This window comes from Neomonachus schauinslandi, chromosome 5 (genome assembly GCF_002201575.2).
Source record: "Neomonachus schauinslandi chromosome 5, ASM220157v2, whole genome shotgun sequence".
In the NCBI taxonomy this organism is placed as follows: domain Eukaryota; kingdom Metazoa; phylum Chordata; class Mammalia; order Carnivora; family Phocidae; genus Neomonachus; species Neomonachus schauinslandi.
Window position 1 is genome coordinate 10151452 of NC_058407.1, and position 27284 is coordinate 10178735.

At 41.5% G+C, this 27284-nt stretch overlaps 1 protein-coding gene across 1 annotated transcript; it reads left to right on the top strand.

The window, feature by feature from the left end:
- Positions 1–6109: 6109 nt before the first annotated feature.
- On the top strand, positions 6110–27283 carry DDX17 (DEAD-box helicase 17). The gene is given in 14 exon segments (XM_044915321.1): positions 6110–6465; positions 10871–11021; positions 11914–12013; positions 13020–13151; positions 13462–13529; positions 15252–15393; positions 15767–15927; positions 16015–16187; positions 16535–16645; positions 16899–16960; positions 19021–19080; positions 23033–23275; positions 24251–24717; positions 24720–27283. Coding segments are annotated over 14 exon segments (1959 nt in total). The 5' UTR covers positions 6110–6415; the 3' UTR covers positions 24759–27283.
- Position 27284: the final 1 nt, after the last annotated feature.

A 27284-nucleotide genomic window follows, 5' to 3' on the forward strand; every position in this document is an offset into this window, starting at 1 on the left:
AATAAATAAAATCTTAAAAAAAAAGATTAAAAAAATAAAATTCTTAATAACTATTAAACAGGGAAATTTTTTACTGGGGATGTATCTTTTATTTTTTAATTTTCGTAGACTTTTTTTTAGTTTATTTATTTATTTGTTTATTTATTTATTTAAGGAATCTCTACACCCAACATGGGACTTGAACTCACAATCCCAAGATCAAGAGTCGCATGCTCTTCTTACCGGACCAGCCAAGTGCCCTGGGAATGTATCTTTTAATAAGATATAGGCAGGGGCGCCTGGGTGGCTCAGTCATTAAGCATCTGCCTTCAGCTCAGGTCATGATCCCAGGGTCCTGGGATCGAGTCCCACATTGGGCTCCCTGCTCGGCAAGAAGCCTGCTTCTCCCTCTCCCACTCCCCCCTCTCCCACTCCCCCTGCTTGTGTTCCTGCTCTCTCTCTCTCTCTGTCAAATAAATAAATAAAATCTTTTAAAAATAATAAAAAAAAATAAGATATAGGCAGATTAAGAAAAAAAGATCCTGTATCCATGGAAGCATATTACTTTTGGCTATTCTTTCTCCCCCCTCCCTTTTTATAGGTATAAGTGCTGAGAAATTTTAATCACATAATTTAGTAGGTGGAAGTGGAAAAGAGTTTTGTTCTAGTAATGTCACTCAATTCTTTAACCTCCTTGCAAGTTATATGCCAAAAATCTCATAATCTATCTTAAGTTATTTTTAATGATCTGCTGGCTGAAAATTCCACATGGCCCTCTTTCCATTTTGTTGAAAGCAAAAAACTGGAATTTTCCTAATTTACAAAAAGATATGTTAACAAGTCATTAGAATCATTTACTTTTCTCACTTCTATATCATCATTTTGAATTGTCCCTGTATTCAACACCTTTGAGATTTGCACATACATGGCAAAGTCCATAGTGAGATTTTGGATAGAAGAGAAATATTCTTTTTGTTTGTAAAGTAACGTGACATTTAAAACAAATTTCTCAGTTTTATCCATTTTAGAAAAGAGTGTATATGAAAGTTCATGTTTTGGAAATAGATTTCCTATGTGACCCTCGAATGCCATAGTTTGAAGGCAACTTCTTTAGGTTCCCTTGTTGACTGAAGAATGTCAGTATTCTCAACCTCTTCTATCTAAAGTACAATCAATACAATTAGTTAGTTTTTTTCTCAGAAAACTAACCTCAGTCCTACAAAAGCAGAAAGCAGAGGCAACTGTGTTTCACATTTGGGGAGTTTAATGACTATAAAATTGCAGAGTTGTAACACTGGGAGGAGAGAATGTAGGTACAGAACTTAGCATAGATGGTTGACAGTAAAAGTAGCTTAAAAACAAAAACCTCTGGCTTTAAAATCTAAACAAAAGAAATAATTCTCTTAGTGGTTGGAAACCGAGTCTCGAATATAAATTTTACTGCTATAATAACAATAAAACGGATAAAATGAAAAATGGCATTGGTATTGTTGGCAGGTGGAGTGCAGAAGGCAAACCAAATTTGCAGAAAAACTTGACAGTTGAAAGAGAATGATAATCATCCTGTGATCCCACAGGGGGGTAGTAGAGCATAGGGCTTCTTGAGCAGCTGTTCTCAATTAGAGTCATTCTCAATGTTCCCTAGGAGACATTTTGTGACATTTTGTTGTCACAACTTGGAGGAGGGGGGAAATTCCATTGGCATGTAGTTGGTAGAGTCCAGAACGCTGCTAACATCTTACAACGCATAAGATAAGCTGCACAACAAATTATCTGACCCCGAATGTCAATAGTACCATGTGAAACCTAGCTAGAGCACCTGAGTTTGAGTCCCAACTAGGCCAATTGCTGTGTGACCCTGGGTGAATGACTTAGCCTCCTAAGCCTCAGCTTTCTCATCCAAGAAAGTGGAGAGCTGATGACTGGTAACATTTATTGAGTGGTATGTGCCAGGCACCGCTCTGAGTGGTATTTTCATTTGTTCCTTCTAAAATCCTATGAGGTACTATTATCTCATTTACAGATGAGAATAAAATAAAGCTCACAGCACATGCCTAGGATACAGTGGGCATGAGTACACAATAGCCATCAGTTCTTAGGGGTTTTTTTAAGGCTTTACTTTTTTTTTTTAAAGATTTTATTTATTTATTCATGAGAGACAGAGAGAGAGAGAGAGAGAGGCAGAGGGAGAAGCAGGCTCCCAAGGAGCAGGGAGCCCGATGCGGGACTCGATCCCAGGACGCTGGGATCATGACCTGAGCCGAAGGCAGACGCTTTAACCATCTGAGCCACCCAGGCGCCCAAGGCTTTACTTTTTTTAGAGAAATTTTAAGTTTACAATAAAATTGAGAGGAAGGTCCAGAGATTTCCTATATACCTCCTGCCCCACACATGCATGATGTAGGAAAGATGTTGGGGTTCAGAGCTGATGGCCAGGAAAGAATTCTTGAAATGTCTTTGGTGCAAAAAGGTGGTTTTATTAAAGCACGGAGACAGGACCTGTGGGCAGAAAGAGCTTCATTGGGGTAGCGAGGAGCCGGCGATTATATACTTTCAAGTTGGGAGGAGGTTAGGGATAATGTAAGTCTCTAAGGAATTTTGGAAACAAGGTTTCTAGGACCTTGAGGGAGCTAGCTATTGTTAGGAAAAGGTCATTTATTACTGTCTAAGAAAACCTTAGTCATGAGAACCTTCAGATGTATATCGGTGGGTGTTATGCTTGGGGGATGATTGCCAACATGTATCTTGGGGGGTAGAGATAAAGGAAGTTTCCAAAGGAATTTTTATATGTTAAAGTAGACTTACAGGATCCTGAGGATTGGGCTAAGATTGCCTTTTGCCATTAACAAAGTATTAACATGTTGAGTTCCTAGAGGAATGTCTCTCTGCCTGTTTCAAGGACTTGTCAGTGGGCTGTAGGTAGTCAGGAAATTTAATTTTTCTTTTGCCTTTGTTTCCCACATCAATGCAGAGCTATTATCAACACTTCCACATTCATTACAATTGGTGAACCTACATTGGCATGTCATCACCACCTGAAGTCCATAGTTTACATTATGGTTCATTCTTAATGTTATACATTCTCTGGGTTTGGATAAATGTGTAATGATATGTATTCACCATCATGGTACCATACAGAATAGTTTCACTGTCCTAAAAATCCTCTGTACTCCATCTATTCATCCCTCCGGAGCTCTTGCTAACCCCTGGCAATCACTGATCTGTTTACTGTCTTCATGGTTTTGCCTTTTCCAGAATGTTATGTAGTTAGAATCATACAGTATATAGCCTTTTTAGATTGGCTTCTTTCACTTAGTAATACACAGTTAAGATTTGTCAATGTCTTTTTATGGCTTGATAGCTCATTTCTTTTTTCTTTTCTTTTTTTTTTTTTTGCTGAATAATATTCCTCTGCCCTGACGTAACACAGTTTATCTGTTCACCTACTGAAGGACATCTTGGTTGCTTCCAAGTTTTGGCAATTATGAATAAAGCTGCTATAAACATCCGTGTGCAGGTTTTTGTGTGGATGTAAGTTTTCAAATCTTACAGTAAATACCAAGAAGCATAATTACTGGATCATATGGTAAGTGCTTAGGTTTCAAAAAAAGATGAAGAGAGCAAAGCATATTTCCTTTTTCCCAACAGTCTTGGCTATTACTAATGAAATTCCTAGGTTCTCTGACCTCTCTACTTAATGAAAATCTTTCTCTGTGTTTAGAAAAAATGTAATAAGCTTCAACCATCTTTGGTAAGAAAACAGATATATCAAGAATGAGAAATGCATACTATGGATTCACTTTATAATAAAAAACTTGTCTGCCATAGGAAAACTAAAAGTTCACTTTTTTTTTTGAGGTGGTATTAACCAAATAATGACATAAATATATAATTACATACTGTGAAAAGCTTTATGAAGACAAAGGAGCTATGAGATTCTATAATATAGGGACCTATCTAGTAGCAAAATATGAATTATTTTCCCTCAGCAAAACATAAGGAGGGTTTCAGTGGACCTACCTTACTTTATAAATTATTTATTGTTATATAGAGAGCCTCAGATTGAATTGCTTAGCATGTATGATAAATAGGCAAAACAGTCCAAATCATTCCTTCAGTGCCTGTACAGTCTAAATCACAGGAGCTTAATTGTTGTATCATTCCTACAAGGTTATCCTTGAGTCTTCTTTCCTTCATACCCCACCCATCAGCAAATCGTTGGCTAAATTTTCATTCAGACCATTTCTTCTTTACCCATTCCTATTAATCTGTACCAAGCCCCATCATCTCTTGCCTGAACTACTGCACTAGCCTCCTAATCAATCTTCCTGCTTCTGCCCTAGCTCACTCTCAATTCATTCTCTGTACGGTAGTCATAGGGGTCCTTATACTGTGTCACTCTAAAAACTTTCTAGACATTTCCATTTTACTGAAGAGACAAGACAAAGTGTTACAGCAGCCTACAAATCCTTCAAATCTGGTCCTCTCCAGTCTTTCCTCTTTGCTATAGCCAGTCACATTCTGCCTCCGGGCCTTTGCACATGCTCTTTCCTGTGCCAGCAAGGCTAGCTCCCTCCCTTTAGGGCTCTGCTCAAATGTCACTTGATTAGGAAGGCCTTCCCCCAGGGCACCCCATGTAACACTATGACACCCCTATACTCCCCTCCCCCACAGGCACAGAAACACTATCCCCTTTCCCTGCTTTATTTTTCTATTTTAGTTAGCAATATTTAAATAACATAAAGATTTATTGTCCTATCTCCCCCACTAGGGTATAAACGCCATGAGGGCAGGAACCCATGTGTTGGCCCTAGCACAGTGCTTGGCCCATATAGCGTTCAACACCTGTCCAGTGATTCCGACTGCGGCCCCAGAGACATCTGAACGGCTTGTCACGAAGCTCCTTTCCTTATGCTCCTTTTGTAATAATTTAGGACACATTCACAACTCCTACTCTGTTGGAGACAACACTCGGCCCCCACAGTGAGGGACCTCAAATCTCCCCCCTTGCACCCATCTGTAGAAATAAACAAAAGAAAAGTCGGAAGAGCTGCTCTCCGAGGGCCTTAGCTGCTGGACAACTGTGTGACGCTATCTAGCCAGGCTTGCGAGCCTGTCAAGTTCAGTCTGAGGGAGAAGAAAGCAGGAAATCGGAAACCAGCTCAGAAGGAATCAAGAGGAACGCGGTCTGGCCTGGTTAAAAACACATGCTTATGCCTTCACCTTTTCTGTGTGTAGAGGCCACCACTTTTAACCCTTCTTGTCTCGGGAGAGCGCTACGGGCCAGCCAGGATCTCCTGAGGCAGCGCCGAGGAATGGCGACCAAGGGACCCAGGTGTCTACCTCAACAGGAGCTCTACCCACGTTTTGGTTGTTAGTCAGCTGTGCTCAGCCGGGGATAGTGTAAATATTCTGCTCAGAAAATGCACTTCAGTGTGAACCAAGTGCAGTAGGGAGTGCTTTAACGTAACTGGGACGTCGTCAACCGATCACCTCCTGAAAAGAACGGACAAGGAGCATCCATCATGGCTGCCGGGGGCAGCGCAGCGAGAGGCAACCGAAAGAAAATGGCGCCGGGGCGCGCGGCCAGTGACGGCAGGCCCAGGCTGGCGCGGCCAGGGAGCCGGCAGGGCCATCTAGGAGCGCCAGCCAGGGACCCTGAAGACCTGCCCGGGCTTAAGATGCCTGAAAACCCTGACACTTGACGACTACAACATGGAGGACAGTTATTGTGTCTGCAAAGCAACTTGCACAAGGAGGCCCGCGTTCCGTCTCGGGTTCGGAACCGGCAAAATCCTCTATTCTCCAAACAGAATGCGTTACGCACACTGCGCATCTTCGCAATAGTGGGCCGGGTAACGACGCAAAGAATGTTACGTCGCACCGGAGGCTCTTCCCCTCACCCCACCCCACGTTCTAGTTCAGGTGGCGCGAGAATTCTACGCCCGCTTCGTACTTTATTTTTCTTCTACGGACTGCAAAATGTACCCGTCTGCGCAACTGACGTAAAATGCTTCCAAGAATACCCTTACTACTCCGCCAAGCCCTCGGGCTATTCCAAGACGCTGTTTACGTATCGTCTCCGACGTACGTAGCGTTAAGCTGGAGCAGTCTCAGGGCCGGCCGCCATTTTGTGCAGTCGCTGGGAAGGAAGGAGACGCCTAAACCACGGCACTGCCGGGTTTGAGCGTAGCCAAACCTACCCACTGTTTTTATAACCCCGATTCTCTGTGTTTTGCTCCCGTCTCCGACGAGAGAGGCGGCGACGGTGGCGTCTGCGACGGGAGACAGCGCGTCGGAGCGAGAGAGCGCCGCGCCTGCCGCCGCCCCAACAGCGGAGGCGCCGCCGCCATCGGTCGTCACCAGACCGGAGCCGCAGGCCCTCCCGAGCCCGGCCATCCGTGCCCCGCTCCCAGATCTCTATCCGTTTGGGACCATGCGCGGAGGCGGCTTTGGGGACCGGGACCGGGATCGTGACCGTGGAGGGTAAGGGGGGAGGGGGAGAGGGAAGGCCTCGCGTGTGCGTGGGCCGGGGGTGGGGGGGAAGGTTTCCTGAGGAGACCGCAGCCTGCGCCGAGCGGGAGACCTGGAACGGACTGCGGGCCTGGGAGCGACGCCCCCGATTCCGGGAGGCGAGGCGTCCTGGGACGTAATAGCGGTTTGGTGCGCGGGTCTGCGGGTGGGCCTGCGCCCCGGGATCACGGGTGACCCGGCTGGGGGGCGGCGGCCTGGCGACGCCCCAGCCCCTCCTTGCGGACCGCCGTCGTGGCGGGGAGCGCGAGGCGCCGCAGACCCGGCCGGGCCTCGCCTCGCTGCCCGGCTTTCGAGCCCGGCGGATTTGGTCAAGTCATTTGATCTCCAGGCCTCAGCGCTCATCTGTAAAACACGGATGTTCTGCTGAGAAGAGGAGGAGGTCTTCGAATGCGGCCTGGGAAAATCTTGACGCCAAATGGCTTCCCTTACGTTATCTGTCGCCAGAGATCACTCTTAATAGAACTGGAAACTAACGAGACCAAAAGGCTGATTTCTAGTTTTTTAAATATATCTTTAGATCCCCTTTAGTCGTATTTCAGGTAACGACATTGAAGAGTAAAGCAGTGGAATTGTTTGCCGTCTAAATGATCATATTTGAGGAGGGAGAGGGTTTTTGTTTTATTTTTGCTATAGGGTTCCTCCCCATATTCCTTTTCTCCAGTTGGACTGGGGTAGTAGAGTTTTCTCGGCCTGACTAGAAAGTTTTTGATGGGATAATGCCACGGTTGAAAGTTAACAAGATTAAACCTGAAGTCTTCCCAGATACTGAGATTGAAATCTTAACATCAGTTAAAGGAAAAAGTTACTCAAGAGATTCATGTTCGTTTGTGCTGTTACTTTTTGTAATAAACGTCTTATCTTTGGATAAAAAGTAATGGAACGCCAGTTATTAACATATGTGACTTTGTGCAAGATCCTGGACCTTTGTGAGCCTGTTTTCTCAACTGAAGATGGGCATAAGTAATTGCCTTTACTTTGCATTGTTCTTGGGAATTAAGACACTATGTGAAATTGTCTCTTTGTAGTAGGTGTTCTGTTAATGGTATTTTCTCCAAACATTTTTGTCTTTTGTGGTTCAGATACAGAAGTCCCAGATCTTCTAGTCACAAGCACCTCAATTATCACTTGAATTACAAAATAAAAAGGATTACTTTGTTTATACCTTGTTAGGAAGGAAAATATTTTATCGTAGTGTTAAATTTGGAGGGCTAGAAGTGGAATGTTTGCTTAGTGTTTCACAGTATAGCTGTATTTAAAAGTGAATTTCAGTGCAACCACTTATGACAAAGAATTTGACATTACCTAGTAGAAAATGACCCAGTAATTCCTCTTGAGCTTTATACCCCATACACTAAAGCCTAGAGAAATCCTTGTACATGTTCCCCAGCATTCATGTACAGAAATGTTTATACCAGCACTGTTTGTGACAGTATTGGGAACTGCTCGTCTCTGGTAAAGTGTGGGTGTTCATACAGTAGAATACAATACAGCAGTGAAAAGAAAACACGCATCAACACGGATGACTCAAATGTGGAGTGAAAAAGCGAGTCATGGTAAAAGGATAATACCTATGAGGATACATAGGACAAGACTCTAAAAAGCAAAATTGGAGGTGATAGTTACGGGGTTTGTAAACTTGAAATAGGCACAGGGAGCTACCAAGGTACTGAATGTTTTATTTCTTCGCAGTGGGTGTTGAATAACTTAACCATATATATGTTTTAGCAATAAAAATAAATTATTTGAAAAGTGAATTACTGATCCATACTTTACCCCATATTGACTATCAGATGATTTTTTTTTAAAGCTTGAAAAACTTCTTTTCAAACAATGGCACTTTTTCATAAGATCTGTGTCCTAATTCTACATTTGCCATGAAATTTCATTTATGATTTGAATTGCTGTATTAATGTTACAGAGCTGAAATGGATTATTATTTTGAAAAGGGAATGAAAGGTCTGTGTGTGTACATGGAAAATCCAAAAGTGATGTGCTGTGTACATTTAAACTAGCATGATGTTGCATGTTAATATATGAATCTTCAGAGCTGCATTTATTGCAAAGCAATCAAAATATCTAATGAGCAGTGTAGTATGCCAGGGATTAGGATATGTGCATCTTTGAAGGATGGCAAGAATGTGCTCAAAAATTCTGTAAAAGGCTATCTTGAATATTGAGGTAAGCTTTAATTATGGTGGGAGACAGCATATTTTTAAAGAACCCCATGTTTCAAATTATATCTGGAGTGTAGAATGATATGTCTTGGTTAAATAATCAAGGCAATAGGGAGATGGGAAAAACCTCTTCTGTTGAATAAGCCTTAAAAGGAATGTTACTTTCCAGAGTTGTGTTTTCTTTTTTTTTTTTTTTTAAAGATTTTATTTGACAGAGACACAGAGAGGGAACACAAGCAGGGGGAGTGGGAGAGGGAGAAGCAGGCTTCCCGCCGAGCAGGGAGCCCGATGTGGGGCTCGATCCCAGGAACCTGGGATCATGACCTGAGCCGAAGGCAGGCGCCTAACGACTGAGCCACCCAGGCGTCCCCCCAGAGTTCTGTTTTCTTGTAGATCATTAGTTTAAGGTTTGGGTAGCCTTGGAGTGCAGGAGCAGCATTGAAACAGCACCTTCTAGGAACCACATACATTTTTATAAACTAAGCTGACAATCTAAAGATTTGGCTTACCTATTTAGATCTGTGTTAGTTGCATCATTTGTAAAGGGGGGTTGATCCAGGTGGTCTTTGACTGTCTGCTATTCAGTATTGAGCTTTGGGCCTGAGGGCAAGTTGAAGATGTCATTGATACTGTATCTTCAATATATGTATATTTCTTTGCTTCTGTTTTGATTCCTGATCTCTCTTACCCGTTAAGTAGTATAAATGGAATCCGTCAAGTTGTACCTATTGAGTGTAGATGCTCAGTAGTCCCAAGAAAATTTCCCACCATCAGTCTTTGTATGTTTGTATTTAGAGAAATGTCCAGCTGAGTAAGTTTTAGGATCACTTTGAATTCCAGGAAATTGAGGCCCTTTAAAATAATACAGCTACTGCCTGTCAGTTATAAAGTGGAACCATCTGCAAGATGATACGAGTGGGTTAGAGTGGAAAAGGGAAGTTAAATTCAAATTCGGGAGTAAGGAAACGGAATGAAAACAGTGTAAGTGTATACTTGTATACAAAACAATGCCCCACACTTAATAGGTTGAAATACAAAAAATGAAGACCATCTTCATGTTCTAGGAAAAGTTAGAAAATTGCAAGTTCGCTTAGTGGTCATTTGTATTCCAATTGAACTTGTCCGTTAGGAATGTTAGATAAAACAAAGGTTGGCTTTAAATTTGTTTGAGTTTTTTAAACCTTAAATAAGGGGTGCCTGGCAGGCTCAGTGGAGCAGGTGCCTCTTGATCTTGAGGTTGAACCCCACGTTTGGTGTAGAGATTACTAAAAAGAATGAACTTAAGTAAAACCTTAAATAGGACTAATATTTTTTGGGTAAATTTATAGTTAATATAGTTCCCTGGGAACAAAAAGAAAGTAAAGGTGGAGATGAAGAGGTCATAAGTCAGTTCTCGGCTATTCACAAGCATAAACTAAAGGTGAAGAGTAGTCTCCTAGTCTTAGAGGGGCCCTAGTTTTCCTTATTAGCAGATAATAGGAATGCTTATCACACAATCTAGATGAAGGTTCAACAAACTGTTACAAGTGTGGAGCAGCTTGGCTTGAAGTATATTTTTTTACCTGCCCACACTGTTGCCTTTAAACATAAACTAATGTCTTCCCTTGCCTACACGTCTGAATATTACACAGGAATAGAGACTTCTGTTTTTTTTTTTTTTTCCAGTTTATGTCTCCATCACCACTAAAAACAGTACCTGGTACAGTAACTACGGTTACTACAGTTACTACAGTAACATTGAATGAATACAGTTACGCTAACTTGTACTGAGCGCTTACTATGCCAGATACTTTCTTAAGCACTTCATCTCAGTCTCTGAAATAAGTGGTAGTATGTCTACATAAGAAATGGGTACAGAGAAGTTAAATTGTTCAAAATAATCCCTAAGAGGCAAAATAAAAATTCACACCTTTTCAGTCATTCCAGAATCTGGTTGTAATCCCTATATTTTTCTAAACATAGGAGTTTTTAATTTTTCACCTATTGTTATCATACCTGTAACAATTACTGGATAGTAACGGAAGTTTTACAAACATTTTCTCCATACCTTTGAATGAGAATAAAAAAATACTCTTTGGAGGGGGCTGGTAGTATCCTAAGAGAAAATCTTTTGCTTGTTTTTATGCCACCTAAGGTATATTGCTTTTAAAATACTAATAAACTAAAAATTTTTATGTTTCTAGATTTGGTGCAAGAGGTGGTGGTGGCCTTCCCCCGAAGAAATTTGGTAATCCTGGGGAGCGTTTACGTAAAAAGAAATGGGATTTGAGTGAGCTCCCCAAGTTTGAGAAGAATTTTTATGTAGAGCATCCAGAAGTGGCAAGGCTGACTCCGGTAAGTTTTGGGGATTGATTGATTTATTTACCTTTTTTTCTATACACAATAATGACCGAGTTGACATACTAGGCAGGCTTTACAGCTGTTAGATGTTTTATTCTTGTGTGGTATTTCGTTAGATTCTTTGTAAGATTACTGGTACTCAAAGGAGGAAATAGTTTAAATATATACCTAATCTATTGTTGGTTCTCATTTATTGGCTATGCTTCCCAATTTGTCATGTATGAGATTTTAACTGTATATGAGGTTCACGTCCTTTCATCTACGAAGTTAAGTTTAAAACATTGGCATAGGGGCGCCTAGGTGGCTCAGTTGGTTAAGCGTCTTCCTTCGGCTTAGGTCATGATCCCAGGGTCCTGGGATCGAGCCTCGTGTCAGGCTCCCTGAGCCTGCTTCTCCCTCTCTTTCTGCCCCCTCTCCCCTTCTCATGCTCTCTCTCTGTTGAATAGATAAAATCTTTCAAAAAAAAAATAAAAATTGGCATAATATACTTCTCTTTTTTTTAAATCTCATTGTGATGATTTTGGACTCTACTCATGAAATGGTTACTCATTCAAAAAAAGGTATGATGGCAAGAGCACTTGGTCCCAAGTTCCACTATTTCTCCCTCTTCCTAGTTCTGACCTTGGGCAAATTACTTTTAATATTTCTGAGTATCTGTTTTCTCATGGGCAAAATAGAACTCTTATCACTTGCTTCATTGACTCAAGAAGTTGGGAGGATCCTTACAAATTGGTTGAAGTTAAATATATATGAAAGCACTATCAGAACTGTTATTAAACGTATTTTCCAGTGTAATTGTAGATTAGATCATTGTTCAGCTTGACTGGAACATAAAGTTTTGCATGTTTAGAATAACTTACTCGTTTTTTTACTTTTTCTTCCATAGTATGAGGTTGATGAACTACGCCGAAAGAAGGAAATTACAGTGAGGGGGGGAGATGTTTGTCCTAAACCTGTATTTGCCTTCCATCATGCTAACTTCCCACGTAAGTGTTCTTCAAACCAGGATTGTAATTGTTAAATTTTATTGAATGGTAAACATGGGTAATGGCTTATTTAAAGGTTTTGATTCAGGCTCAGTATTTTGTTGAAGAGGCAAGTAGAAACCTTTCACAAAGGTGGTAATATTAGGGGCGCCTGGCTGGCTCAATCGTTAAGCGTCTGCTTTTGGCTCAGGTCATGATCCCAGGGTCCTGGGATCGAGCCCCGCATCAGGCTCTCTGCTCAGTGGGGAGCTTGCTTCTCCCTCTCCCTCTCCCACTCCCCCTCCTTGTGTTTCCTCTTGCTGTCTCTGTCAAATAAATAAAGTCTTAAAAAAGAAAAAGTAATATTAACTTCAAGGCTGGAAGTAAATGCTGTATTGTTGCATGAGAGATTTTTTATGCTTATCTGTTCTTTGTTTTAAAACTTTGAGTTTTTCATCTTCCCCTAGTTTTGCCTCTACCTTTTAGAAAACAGAATGAAATTATGTTCTAGCCGGGTATAACTTGACAAACAATATGTGACTAACAGCCATATGTCCATGCTCTGTTAGAGACTTTTGGGCAGTGGTTTTAAAGTATTGAAGGGAAGGGTAGATAGCTAAGGCAACAGTCCTCTGAGAGGTAGTAGTCAGCAGGTCAGAGATTCAGTAACTAAAGAAAGAAACAGCACTTCTCTTGGAGAGATACGAAGCTGGGTAAATCTTTCAATGAGTTGAACAGTTTTAGAATTCTGTTGGCTGTGGGGTGCCTGGGTGGCTCAGTCGGTTAAGCGTCTGCCTTCGGCTCGGGTCGTGATCCCAGGGTCCTGGGATCGAGCCCCGCATCGGGCTCCCTGCTCAGTGGGGAGTCTGCTTCTCCCTCCGCCCCTCCCCTCCACTTGTGCTCTCTTTCTGGCTGGCTCGCTCTCTCTCAAATAAATAAAATCTTAAAAAAAAAAAAAAAAAAAAAAGAATTCTGTTGGCTGTGTCCTTAGTTTTACCTAAAAGCACTGACATCTATTTCCTAACAGAATATGTAATGGATGTGTTGATGGATCAGCACTTTACAGAACCAACTCCGATTCAGTGCCAGGGATTTCCCTTGGCTCTCAGTGGCCGAGATATGGTGGGCATCGCTCAGACTGGCTCTGGGAAGACACTGGCGGTACGTACCAGCAAGGGAATGTTAACATTGTGGTAACTTACTTTGCTATTTTGATTATCCTGTTAATTCTTAATTCTTAGAAAATTATAATTCAGATAGTGTAGGTAATATTTCAGGTTTCTTAGCTATGGGAAATGTGTGCGAGTATTTTGTGTTCTAATTTACATTGCACAAAATGTGTAACAGTTATGAGTTCTGTTTTCACTTTTGTGGTTAGGCATTATCAATTAACTGTGATAATTTAGGATAATGGCTTAGTTTTGGAATAAGATTGTTGTTCTTTCTCTCCCCCCCCCCCCCCCCCCCCCCCCATTTGCTGCCTGCAATTGTCCATATTAACCACCAGCCATACCTGGAAAGGGGAGATGGCCCGATTGTAAGTGTGTTTATAATTCTAAAAATAACCACAATTTAAAGATAACTGTGTTTCAGGCACTGTGCTTTGCATGTGATTTCAGATTTCATTCTCAAACCCACCCTCCATATGTAGAAATGATGTTATCCTCATCTTACTGATAAAATTTTGGTAACAGTGCTATTAAATGACTAGTCCAAAGTCATACAGCTGTTAAGTGGCTGAGTTTGAATTTGAACTAGTCTTACTCTTAACCACTATGAGTACGGCCTTCATATTATTTCATACTACTGCATTTACTCTGCAGTAAATTCAGATACAGTTTTGAATTGCTTGATGATGCTGTGAGGAATAAGGAAGTATGAAATGATGTCCCTGCCATGTGTATGTAAGTCAGATTTAGGATGTGTATTCTTTGTGGTTAAGTAATACTTTTGTAAATGTTTAACAAAGGGCAGTATGGTTTTCTGGTTTGATTATTTTCACTTTTAACGCTACTTTCTATAAAATGTGCGTAGTGGTTATGAAACATTTTTAATATATTCTTAACCTGTTTTTTAAGAATCAAGGGGTGCCTGACTGGCTCAATAGAGTATGCAGCTTTTGAGCTCAGGGTTGTGAGTTGGAACCCCATGATGGGTGTAGAGATTACTTAAAATCTTAAAAAAAAATTGAGCTTGCATTTGCTGTGTTTTTACAGATAGGTACATTATTACAGTGTGTCTCAAAATATTCACAGAAAGAATAATACATTACTTTGCAGTATGAAATATATTCCATATGGCTAATAGAATTAGCTTCATTATTGTTAGCTAATATCTCATGGATCTGTACACAGACCAGGATGTGTTGTTAACAGTGTATATGATAACCTGTTTCAAAGAGTTGTAATTTTGTGTTGTTTTGATTGTGTATAAGTCATTGTTTTTGCCTAATGTGTCTGGCTAAAAGCTTAAACTAGAAGTCAGAAAAGTGTCTGCTTTGCTATTTCCTTATTCATTTGGTTTTTTCTTAATATTTGATCCATGGTTAAAGCTACTTGTTCATTTTGTGAGAGTTGTTTAGTTAAAACGAGGTAATGCTGGGGAGCCTGGGTGGCTCAGTTGGTTAAGCGACTGCCTTCGGCTCAGGTCATGATCCTGGAGTCCCAGGATCGAGTCCCACATTGGGCTCCCTGCCTAGCAGGGAGTCTGCTTTCTCCCTCTGACCCTCCCCTCTCTCATGCTCTCTCTTTCTCTCAAATAAATAAAATCTTTAAAAAAACAACAAAAAAACCCCTAGGTGTAATGCAATCTGTAAATCCACTTAAATAGCACACAGACTATAATGAATGAATCGTGTATCAAAAGTAAACCTGGGTGCCTGGGTAGCTCAGTTGGTTGAGCGACTGCCTTCGGCTCAGGTCATGATCCTGGAGTCCCTGGATCGAGTCCCGCATCGGGCTCCCTGCTCGGCAGGGAGTCTGCTTCTCCCTCTGACCCTCCCCCTCTCATGTGCGCTCTCTCTCTCTCTCATAGATAAATAAAATCTTAAAAAAAAAAAAAAAGACCCATCAGTTCACATGCTAAATACTCTGTTTTTTGCCACACTCCAGTGTACTGTCTTAAACTCTCTGCCTTCCCCACCCCCTCATATAATTTTAAAGTACCAGGTTAGACAATAGAAAAAGAATTTAGAAAACCTTTTTGTTTTTTTTCTTTTTTAACTTGGGATAGGTGTCTTAAACATGTGTGTTTGTTTCAGTGTCTAGTTCTGGCTCCTACCAGAGAGCTTGCCCAGCAAGTACAGCAGGTGGCTGATGACTATGGCAAATGTTCTAGATTGAAGAGTACTTGCATTTATGGAGGGGCTCCTAAAGGTCCTCAGATTCGAGATTTGGAGAGAGGTAATTTAAAAAAACAAAAACGTAAGAATTAATAATTTTTCTCATTTTACCAATTTTTATGAATGAAGTTGGAGAGGGAAATAGTGGGTTCTTATTGGGAAAAAAATCAGTATTTCAGGAGCTTAGAAATTCTCAGGTATGGTTAAACTGCTATTAAAGGAATGTTTAACACAGAGACTTAAACTTGGTGGAGATTGGATGATTATACATAAATCTCTTTACGTCATGCTTTTCCAAGTATTATGTTAAGATTTAGCTAGTGCTCTGCAGTATCGAATGCAACCACCAGAGCTGGTGCTTCTTAGTATGCTGAGGCTTGGACAGTGTATGTAGAGACTTCTTAAGTGGCTACATCTTTGGTTTTGTTTTACAGGTGTTGAGATCTGTATAGCTACTCCTGGGCGCCTGATAGATTTCCTGGAGTCAGGAAAGACAAATCTTCGCCGATGTACTTACCTTGTATTGGATGAGGCGGACAGGATGCTTGATATGGGCTTCGAACCTCAGATCCGTAAAATTGTGGACCAAATCAGGGTGTGTAAAACTGATGATACCCTGTCTTTATGCTCATTGCCTGTCATGGTTCCTTAGCCTAAAAGAAAGCCTTTCTTTTCCTGGTAGCCTGATAGGCAGACATTGATGTGGAGTGCAACCTGGCCAAAAGAAGTAAGACAGCTTGCAGAGGATTTCCTTCGTGATTACACCCAGATCAACGTGGGCAATCTGGAGTTGAGTGCCAACCACAACATCCTCCAGATTGTGGATGTCTGCATGGAAAGTGAAAAAGACCACAAGTAAGAGAGATTTTGTTGTTTTGATAATGCTGTTAAACCTTTCCTAATAATCCTCCCAGAGTTAAAGCATTGAAGAAGTCTGAAATTTTTTGAGGCCCCAGAACATTAAAAGCATTACTAGCTTTCCAACTATCCATTCTTTATCTCATTTTCCAGAGCATTGTGGTTACAAGGAAGGATTCTGGATCCTTAGAATTAAATCCCAGCTCGAATAGTTATTAGCTGTATAGAAAATGTGAAAAGAAAGTACTGTAGTTTTGGGGAGTTGATATTGTAGACATAGCTTCTACATAATGTATAGGGAGGTCTACTCTGAATGCGTGCGTTTTTGCTGGTCTTGTTTTCAGGTTGATCCAACTCATGGAGGAAATAATGGCTGAGAAAGAAAATAAGACAATAATATTTGTAGAGACAAAGAGACGATGTGATGACCTCACTCGAAGGATGCGCAGAGATGGGTGAGTACTGCACGGAGGTAATTAGCCACAGGTTGTATATTTATAGTTCAGTAGGAATTTCTGGATTGGTATAATGAATGTTGTATTACTATTTCAGTAATACCTGTCATGCACTTTGCTCTTTGGATGGACACAGTCATCTATTCACGTAGCTTAATAAACCTTCACAATTCCGTGTGGTAGCTCTTCTTTTTAAAGTTTAGTTTTACTCTTTTAAAAATTTCTGAAATATTGGTCACTTTTCTTCTGACAGTTGGCCAGCTATGTGTATCCATGGAGACAAGAGTCAACCAGAAAGAGATTGGGTACTTAATGGTGAGTTCAAAAGTAAACACTGTCCATACTCTGTTTTAGGGATGGGCAGACTTTCTGTAAAGGGTCAAGAAGTAAATATTTTCGGGGCGCCTGGGTGGCTCAGATGGTTAGGCATCTCCCTTCAGCTCACGTCGTGATCCTGGGGTCCTGGGATCGAGCCCCGCATCAGGCTCCCAGGTCAGCGGGGAGTCTTCTCCCTCTGCCTCTCTCCCCTGCTCATGCTCTCTCGTCTGTCTTTGTCTCAAATGAATAAATAAAATCTTTTTTAAAAAAAAAGTTAATGTTTTCTGCTTTGCAGACTGTACGGTGGTTATGTCACAGTAGTTCGGCTTTGATGTTGTAGCAGAAAAAGATGGTCATAGGCAATATGTAAAGAAAGAGCCTTGCTGTGTTGAAGTAAAATAATAAAAATAAATATTGCCAGATTTGATCCATAGGTCAGAGTTTGCCTAACTATGCTCTCTGTAATTGAGTATTAGGGGCATTTTTTAGCATATCTCTATTGTCCTTGAAGGTCCATAATGCTGCCTATTTAAACTATTTTTCATAACTTAGACCACCCTTCCTGTATTTAATAAGGTCTTGTCCTTGTTAACGTTCTGATCTAATGTTCATCAGCCTGGAGAGCTCGCCAAACTCTATGCTTTTGGAGGTGTTTTTGTTTTTTAAGATTTATTTTAGAGCAGGCGAGCAGGGGGAGTGAGAGGGAGAGAGAATCTCAAGCTGACTCTGTGCTGAGCTTAGAGTCCTATGCAGGGCTCAGTCTCACAACCCTGAGATCACGACCCAAGCCAAAACCAAGAGTTGGACACTCAATGGACTACGCCACCCAGGTGCCCCTACTTTTGGGATTTTTTTTTAAGATTTTATTTATTTGGCAGAGAGTGACACAACGAGAGAGGGAACACAAGCAGGGGGAGTGGGAGAGGGAGAAGCAGGCTTCCCACGGAGCAGGGAGCCTGATGCGGGGCTCGATCCCAGGACCCTGGGATCATGACCTGAGCCAGAGGCAGATGCCCAAGATGTTCCAAGCTCTTACAGTCATGGCTTGGTCTTTCTGGTGACGAGCCCCCATCCTCAAGCTCTCCGGGATTCCACCAAGTAGTACCTCAGCACAAAAGATACTCCCATCACTCAGGAAGTTCTGAGGGACTTGGGGTCTCCGTGTCAGGAACCAGGCAAGGTCAAAGACTAGGAATAAAAGATTTCCCTAGCATCTCTGTGTACAAGGGTTTTAGGAACTCAGGGCCAGGACTTGGGGGCAGAGACTAATATACATAATTTCTGTTATTTCACAGAGGAAAGTAGCACTTCTCCTTTGATTTCACATCTTTAAACTTGCTTCCTCCCCTGACCCCTACTTTTGGTTTTATTTCATTTGGAAGATAACTTTGGTGTCATAATTTAAGGGGGAAAAATTCTAGCTCATTTTAATTTTGTTACAAATTGCTACACAGTTTTAATAGTATTTCATTATTAAAGGTAGTTTTTGTCTCTTGTTTCTCTATTAAAAGTATAATAAAGATTTTATTTTCAAAGAAGTATTATTTTTCTTGAATTTTTAAAAGAGTTTGGCATGTTCTGACACCATTATTTGAAGTTTAACATGCTAAAATAAAAAGGCTAGATAGCTAGGAATGTTTGTATGGTCTTTTTTCTTTTCTTTTTTTTTTGAGACAGAGAGAACGAGAGAGAGAGAGCACATGAGAGGGGGGAGGGTCAGAGGGAGAAGCAGGTTCCTTGCTGAGTAGGGAGCCCGATGCGGGACTCGATCCAGGGACTCCAGGATCATGACCTGAGCCGAAGGCAGTCGCTTAAACAACTGAGCCACCCAGGCGCCCTGTATGGTCATTTTATAAAGATAATCACTTAGCTTTGATTGTATAACTTGGCTTTCAAGTTGGCTTCAACTTGGCCTTTTACTTGTCTAGGCAAGATGCACAAAGAAGCTACCAGCACACAGCAAGCCTGTTTTAGAGGATGAAAGAATACAAAACAATGAATGCTTTCTATACATTGCACTGCACTCATCATTCCCTTCTCCTGTGCTTGTTTTACAGAGTTCCGTTCGGGAAAGGCTCCCATCCTCATTGCCACAGATGTAGCCTCCCGTGGGCTAGGTTTGTATAGATAGGTGTCTCTGTCAATGGTATATGTATCTTTTGGTTTAAAGATTTGTTTGTCATTTCAAATTAGAGTTGTATATACATGTGGTTAGATATTTAAAAGAGAAGAATACAAAGTGTGACTTTTTCCCCCTCACAACTTTTTTTAACCTTGGTTTTTTTTGTTTTGTTTTGTTTTGTTTTTTTCCTTTTATTTTCAAAGTCTCTTCCTGCTCCTGACAAACAGGCTTTGGTCTGCAGCAAGGCTTAGGCATGACTATTCAGTTAGAGGGACAGGAGACACTCAGTCGGACAGCTCAGCCTCTTCCTGGTTTTATTCTGCATTCTGGCTGGATAGAATGAGCCTGATTAAACCTAGCTATTAGATGCTAGAGTCTGCAGTTGTTGTTCTCCCTATACCAGTCTATCTGTACTAGATATGTATGTGGAAGTCCAATTCCATAAATGCTAACGTAATATATCCTTGGGATTTAATAAGTCTATAAATATGTTATCATTCAGCAATTAAATCTGCACTGCCCGATTTTATTTATTGGCGTAAAATTATCATGGACACTCAGCTATCCCCTCTTCCCACCCATGTTCCTATCATCCATGTGCTGTTTTCCAATTTAAGAACTTCATTTGAAGCTCGTGTTCTTCTGGAGCTTTCCACCCATTATGATTTGAGATTTATAGAACCATTTTGTGGTACTTTATCCCGTTATTCTGAGGTAAACAGGTATAATTCAAAACTTTATATTAGAAAAAGATGACATTTTCTCTATTACAAAGATATTTTAAAATTATTGACAGGTATTTAATTTCTTGCCCAATAAGGTGAGAAGTGCCATATTCCCTTGTAATACTTAACATAAAGAGGATAAGTGTTCAACTGGAATATAAAAGAATGAAGGCTTTCTATACATTGCACTCATCATTCCCTCCTTCAGAGGTGGTGACCTGCAGCCATGACTGAAACTTGTCTGTGCCCTCTGAGGTCATGTCTGAATCTGTGTGGTTAGAACTCGGGCCTGTTGGGAGAAGAGGCTGCGGCCTGAAAGCAGTTTACACAAAAGCTTTCAGTGATGGTGGTTTTTAAACAGGCTTGCTATGTGCTGGTAGCTTCTTTGTGCATCTTGCCTAGACAATTAAAAATATTTGTTCCTTTTCCCCCTGCATTTCTAAACCAAATCAATTGGCTACCATTAGAATAATTTAGACTCTTCATCCCACCCCCACTCATCCAAGTGAGGGGAGAGGGAAGGTACCTGAGTCTGTTTCTTGTTACTCAGCATCAGTGCTTGTTTTGGGCCCCTTTGTTTGCTGCCTTGTAAAAATCAAAAGGAGGGGGAAAACCCACCAAAATGGCAGAATGCTGACCAAGGTCCTACAAGATCCTGGAAAGTGAAGGCTTCTACCTCACAGACAGGGGTGCAATTTTCAGCTGAGTCACCAGGCCTTTTTTCACTTCCTGTCGAGCGATGGCCTCTTAAATGTTCCCTTCAGGTAAGTTCTTCACTTCCCATAGTTTTATGATAGTCATCCTCAGGAAGCCACTATTCCCTTTCCACTGGGATAGTTTTAATTTTTCCTTTTTTTTGTTTAAACTACACACTGTGAAAATAAAAGTATTGAATTTATTTTGTTTTGTTTTTTAACAGAAGCTTTGATATCAGCTGCAGATCACTCAGTACATGGCCGAGGCAAATCTACATTGGCCCGAAGCAGCTCTAGATGAGCCTATTGGCTAGTTTCAGTCCCTCCCAATTAGTGATTGGATATTCAGGCCATGTCCTAGGGCTTGTCAGACAAAAAGTTGTTATCCTAGGCAGCTGGCCAAAACACTAACTTTTCAATTTCTTACCCTGCTACAGCATCTTCTCTAAAGGCAGCAAGATAATATTGTGGCAGTGCGCAGATAACATCAGGGCAGGCTTGACTGGAGAAAAATTCTGCGCTTGCTCCTGTGTGCCCTCAGCCAGCTCTCTGTGTATACACACAGGACATCTTTCTAGTATGAAGAACTGGCACCGTGTCTGTTCCCTATTGAACCCCTCCAGAAATATTCCCAAGTCTTAGTTTCTGAGCTGTTGACTCCAATCCCCAGTGCTTTCTGCTAGGAAAGCACACTTCTGTGCATTCAGTGCAGTCTCAGCTTGCTCTGCCGCCTGTGGTCAGACACCATGGGACTGACTAAGGAGCATTATCTTAGCTCTGAAGATGTGGCCATGGAGCATAATTTCCCATCCCCCCACCTTCCATCCATCCTGGCCCTGTGCATTTTTGTTTTTCCTTTGTTACATCAACGACTCTAGCCGGAGACTCACGCTGCCCCCTGTGATAACTGCCTTCTCGTCTTTCTGGTGTGATTTCAGGACTTTAGGGGTCAGTAAAGACTGAGGAGCCTTTATTGTAATAAGAAACAGACATAATGCCCCTTTCTTCACAGGCCCTTTATAACAGCTGAATTTTTTTTTTTTTTAATCATCTCCCCTTTCCCCTGAAATTAATCCAGTCTGGGCAATAGATGCAGTCTGACCCTTTGGATGTAACTTACATTTTTTTATTAATTATTTTTTTCTACAATCACCCCAATTATCCTTGGGGGAGGCGTTGGAGGACCTGAAATTTTTACCCGAACCCAGGTTCTCCGGCGCTTGGCAACCAAATGGGGCTACAGAGAAGCATCTAAGCCAGTTCACAGAGCGAGCGTGTGTGGGGACTTCTCACTGCCACGGACCCTTGATGCATGCTCCCCGCGCTCCAGTGGTCCCGTGTCAGAAGGCGGAGTTTTCGAAAGGAGGCCGCCAAAAATAAAAGGCAAAGAGACGGGATCGGCTGCAGCGGTTTCCCAAAGGAGGAGGGAGTGTGCATCGGTCTGGTAACAAACAGAGAATGTTTTTTAATTATTTATATCACAAAAATCTGTGTTTTATCTAGGATATTTTCTGAATATTCTTTGTAAAATGCAGATTTTTTTCCACAAAACATTAGGATTCTTTGTTATATTAGATTTGTTTGTTTAAGTAGGTAAAAATATACATTTAGCTGAAAGCATTACACTAACATTTACATACTTTAAGCATTAGGAGGTTTATTCAACCCAATTCCCAGCAGTGGATAGAACATTAAACTGTGTCTCAAGGTTTCATGGTTTTTCCCACCCTCTTTGGCTATTTAATTTCCCAGGTTATGTAGACAATCTTCAATATTGAAGCAAGTACTGAGTTGAAATAACCTTGAGTTGAGCAAAAAAAAAAACAAACCTCATTTGGCAGAGCTGGGCTTGGTAGTACAGTGAAATTTTAGTGTAATGTGCTCTTGCGGTAATTGAAAGGGGAAAGATAATTTGGATGATTCTGCAAAGGAAAATAGGTGTGTACTTAACTTTGGCTCTGATGAGTTTTTTTAAGTATGAGAGCAAACATTTTTTAATCTAAGTATTTCAATTAAGTTTCCTTGAAAATGTAGTAATAAAGTATATGAAGTTTCTTTTTTCATTTTGCTCTGTGACTGGTTTAAAGGTAAGTTTGTTATATTACTGGTAGATTTTGCCAGGCTTCTCCCAACAGAGTAGAAGTAATTTGACCTTGTACCTTATCAGTGGTACCACTTACCTTCTACATTCCCAGTTTTGAAAAGGAACTGGAATTCGAGACGGTGCCTGCCGGTATATTGGTTAAAATAAAGAAGAGGCAGGAGTTTGGATGGTTGGATGGGATTCCCTTAGGATTTTACAGCTGATAAAGATGCCACTTCCTGTGCATGTCCCAAGAATCATTAATCCTCTTTTACTCTGTTGGGATAAGTCTTTTTTTGTTCCTGTTCAGAGTGGTTACTAACTTAATTTTCTTTCCTCTTGCTGTCATCTGCATTCGTGCTTCCCACCTGTTGTTGGCATGTCCTTTACCTTCTCTTTCCCTGCCACATCACCCTACCAACTGACTCACCGTTGGCTTTGAAGATGTGGAAGATGTCAAGTTTGTGATCAACTATGACTATCCAAACAGCTCAGAGGATTATGTGCACCGTATTGGCCGAACAGCCCGTAGCACCAACAAGGGCACCGCCTACACCTTCTTCACCCCAGGGAACCTAAAGCAGGCCAGAGAGCTGATCAAAGTGCTGGAAGAGGCTAATCAGGCTATCAATCCAAAACTGATGCAGTTGGTGGACCACAGAGGAGGCGGCGGAGGAGGGGGTAAGGGTAAGTCCTGGAGTTCTCCAGGTACTGCCAAGGTATCTTTTTGTGCTCATTGTGCCTTTCCCCCCCCCCCCCAAGTCCTGTGAAGGCTTTTGAGTATGTTGCTTAATAACGGGGGCAGTGATTAGTAGTTTTTCATGATCTCTTCTAAGTAAGACCATTGGCGGGGGGGGCTGTCATTGTCCTCCTTTTGCATCCCAGTATCCGTAGATGGTAATAATAAAACTGACCTTTGTGTTTTGAAGTACATGGTGCATGTTCAGAATTAAGCTGAATTCCGGTTGCTTTTAATACCTTCAAAGGCCTCAGTGTATATTAGGTTTTCAGTTTTTGAGGTTAAGAGATAGTAATTTTACACCATTTTATGGTCTTAGGCGTAGTTAATGGATCTGAAAATTGGATAGTTGCAAAATATTCTAGGATCGGAGCTTCTTGACTACCAGTTTGGTATTACTTTGTCCCAAACTTACTGCATGCTGAAGCTGTTAAAATTACCTGAGAAGTTTCTTAAATAACAAGGTTTTGTTTTTTAAGTGGGTTTGGAATTGAGCCTAGGATCCCAAAACTTGTGAGGTAATTCCGATGAAGTTAGGTCCACAAAGCAACATCTGAGAAGCACTGTGTACTAGTAGAGGGTCCGGGTAGGGTGGTCCAAACTTAGGGGCTTGTCTTTGTTTTTTAACCTGTGGTAAGTCACCTAAACTTCTTTACATTGTTCGTTTATTTTGAAGATTGTGTTTCTTGGTAATTTCTCAAAGGGAGAAGTTGAATGACCTTGACTGTTCACCATTCTTCTGAGAATGTCCTGTTAAGGAATCAGATTATGGGTATAAGTTTTAAAGTAACTGATTTGGAGGCTGGCCTAGCTAAAGGTCCAGAAAGAAGGTTGAATACTTCCGTGCCTCATACGGCTTTTTACATCTGGTTATGTTTGGATTCTGTATCTGGCATTAAAAATACCTCGTGTCCTCCCCTCAGGAGGTCGTTCTCGATACCGGACCACTTCTTCAGCCAACAATCCCAATCTGATGTATCAGGATGAGTGTGACCGGAGGCTTCGAGGAGTCAAGGATGGTGGCCGGAGAGACTCTGCGAGCTATCGGGATCGTAGTGAAACCGATAGAGCCGGTTATGCTAACGGCAGTGGCTATGGAAGTCCAAATTCTGCCTTTGGAGCACAAGCAGGCCAATACACCTACGGTCAAGGCACCTATGGGGCAGCTGCTTATGGCACCAGTGGCTATACAGCCCAGGAATATGGCGCCGGCACTTACGGGGCCAGTAGCACCAGCTCAGCCGGGAGAAGTTCACAGAGCTCTAGCCAGCAGTTTAGTGGGATAGGCCGGTCTGGGCAGCAGCCACAGCCACTGATGTCACAACAGTTTGCACAGCCTCCGGGAGCTACCAATATGATAGGTTACATGGGGCAGACCGCCTACCAATACCCCCCCCCCCCCCCCCCCCCCCTCCTCCTTCACGTAAATGAAACCACTTGAGTGGTAGTGACTTGTGCAGACTTACTACATTTAAAGGAACGCTCTCTTCCCCTTTTTTTTCTCTTCCCCTTTTCTTTCTTTTTTCTTTTTTTCCCCCAACCATTGTGATTTGTCTTTCATGCAGATTAGTTAGACTTCACTGCCAGGTTTCTTCTGTCCGCCAAAATGATCCAGTCTGTAATAACAGATTTTGTAAAAACATATACATATAGCCGACTGGAAGAGTTTCCCCCCCCCCCCCCAACTTCTTGCATGTTGAGGATACTTGAGCTATTTTTCATCTTCAAAGAAAAAGTAAGGTATTAGGCCCTTTTGTGGGAGCCCATTTTTTTGTTGTCCTGAGTTGGGGGGGTAGGGGGGAGGGTAGAGGGTTGAATTCTGCAGAAGAAGATGGCATCTGTGCTTTAGGTTGCTCTCATTACTGGGTTAGAAAACCAAGAGGGAATTCCCTGCACATTTTCTGTAATGCTTTTTAATGTTCCTCAGGCCTGATGAGTTTTTAAGACAGTGCTTTGCCATTGTCATTTTGGCTGATTGCTTGTTAAGTGCATTTGACAGTTTAAAAAAATTCCTAATTGGTTTTGTCCCCCTTATATTCTGCCTTGCTCCTTCCCAGTTACTGAAAAATAACCATTTTAGTCTGGTTAGACATTGAATTTTTGAGTTTTTTAAGTGTATCTTTTAAATTACAAACCCCAAGTGTTTATTGCGATGGTTAAATGTAGCATCTCAGCATCTGGGTGGAAGCTGCCTATTTTTCTTCCCCACATAACCAGGGACCATCTGTGAAATTCATTTTCCAGCTAGATAGCTGCTCTGAGCAGAATGAACATAAATGCTCACTGAAAATTTAGTAACCAGGTAAATAACCAGTTAAGTATGCATTCACCTGCAGTATAAAAACCACCTTTAATTATAAACAATATACTCAGTGGCAAATTTTCTTTTTAAACTCAGTATCTGTAGAGCTAGAATAAAAGCACCTCTTTGCTAGCCACTCAGCCCTTTTGGCCAAATGATCTTGAATAAAGAACCTTTGGGGGTCTGTTAAGAAAGCTCTTAATTCTCTTCATACTCTTCTCTGCAGTGCTTTGTAACAGCTTTTGGATGCAACTTTTCTTCAGCATCCTTTTACACTGAGCTTTTTACAGGTAGGTAGTGCTTAAGAAAAGTTACAGAGGACTAAAGCCTAAGTCCTCACTTTTCTTCTTCCTGAAGGTAGGTGAGTTTGTCCCCTTGATAGTGATACTGTTTTACTGACACTTCCGTAGCACATGGGCCTAGAAGGAATTTTCTGCCCTTGTGTTCACTGTAACAGGACAGGGAGATCAGACAGCCCCAGAACCCTCTTCCATATCCAGTGTTGGACTATTAATTTTTTGTGCTATTATTGGTATTGTTCATTAACAATGTAGTTAAAGGGGGAAGGCTCCACTGCATTCTTTGGCTAAGGCCTGAGGGTGCTTGCTGGTTTGTAATATCTAAATACTTGAGGTTTTTTTTCGTTTTGTTTTTCTTTTAAAATTCTTCAGGGAGAGAAGGGATGGTTTCTGAGGGGTTCTGAAAAGTATGGTTGAATGTGCAACATACAGGTAGGTTGTCAGCAGAAGCTGAAATGTACGCATGTAAGAACTTCCACGTGTCTCCCCCTCCCCCCACACATACATTTTCTTCTTTAACTGTACTTTTTTTCCCCTTCTTCGAGAAGTTGAGGCTGAGGGAGGATGGTAGGCACAGGAACACTTGGCAAAACTGCTCTGTGCTTTTAAAACCAAAGTGCCCCCTCACCCCCTGCCCAAAAAAAAAAAAAAAATTATTTTTTGGTCTAAGCACTGACCAGTCCATTCTAGATATTTTTTTGATTGTTTTTAAACAGGTGCCACCACAAGGGGTGTCCCACTTACTCTCTTGCAGGTCTTAAAGCATCCCTTTGTGGGAAGGGTCTCTGGGCAACCGTTACTTGGTCAGCTGCTTGCTTCCCTTTTTCCACCAGGGATGATGTCGTAAGTCAAAATAACAGCATATTCCAAATCTCAAAAGCAATTGTGGCCTGAGCACAATTGAAATTTAGCAGAGTTTTTCCTTTATAGCTTTAGAGTAACTCTTCTGCTTCTCTGTCACTCATAATTCAGGTTCTGCCTTTGCTTCAGAACATGAGCAGAAGAGTCCTTATGTGATGCTAGTTGTTATTGCAGTCATGGTTGAAACTCATTTAGGGAAGGGATTTCAATATTAAGCTGTGGGGCTGCTTCTCCCCAATTCCTAACAATCCATTGTGTGGACTTTTCTCATCTAAAAGGTTGGTGGCTTTTGCTTGGGATCAGTGCTCTATTCACGTTCTTGCTGGTCTCTGAACACATTCCTGTTGCGTTAAGACTTGAAAGATTTGTAGATGTGTGATGTTCAGCAGGCACAGGATGCTAAGAGCTATGTTACTATTCTTAGTTTGTAAATTGTCCTTTTGATACCATCTTGTTTTCTTTTGTAGGTATAAATAAAACACTGTTGACAATAAG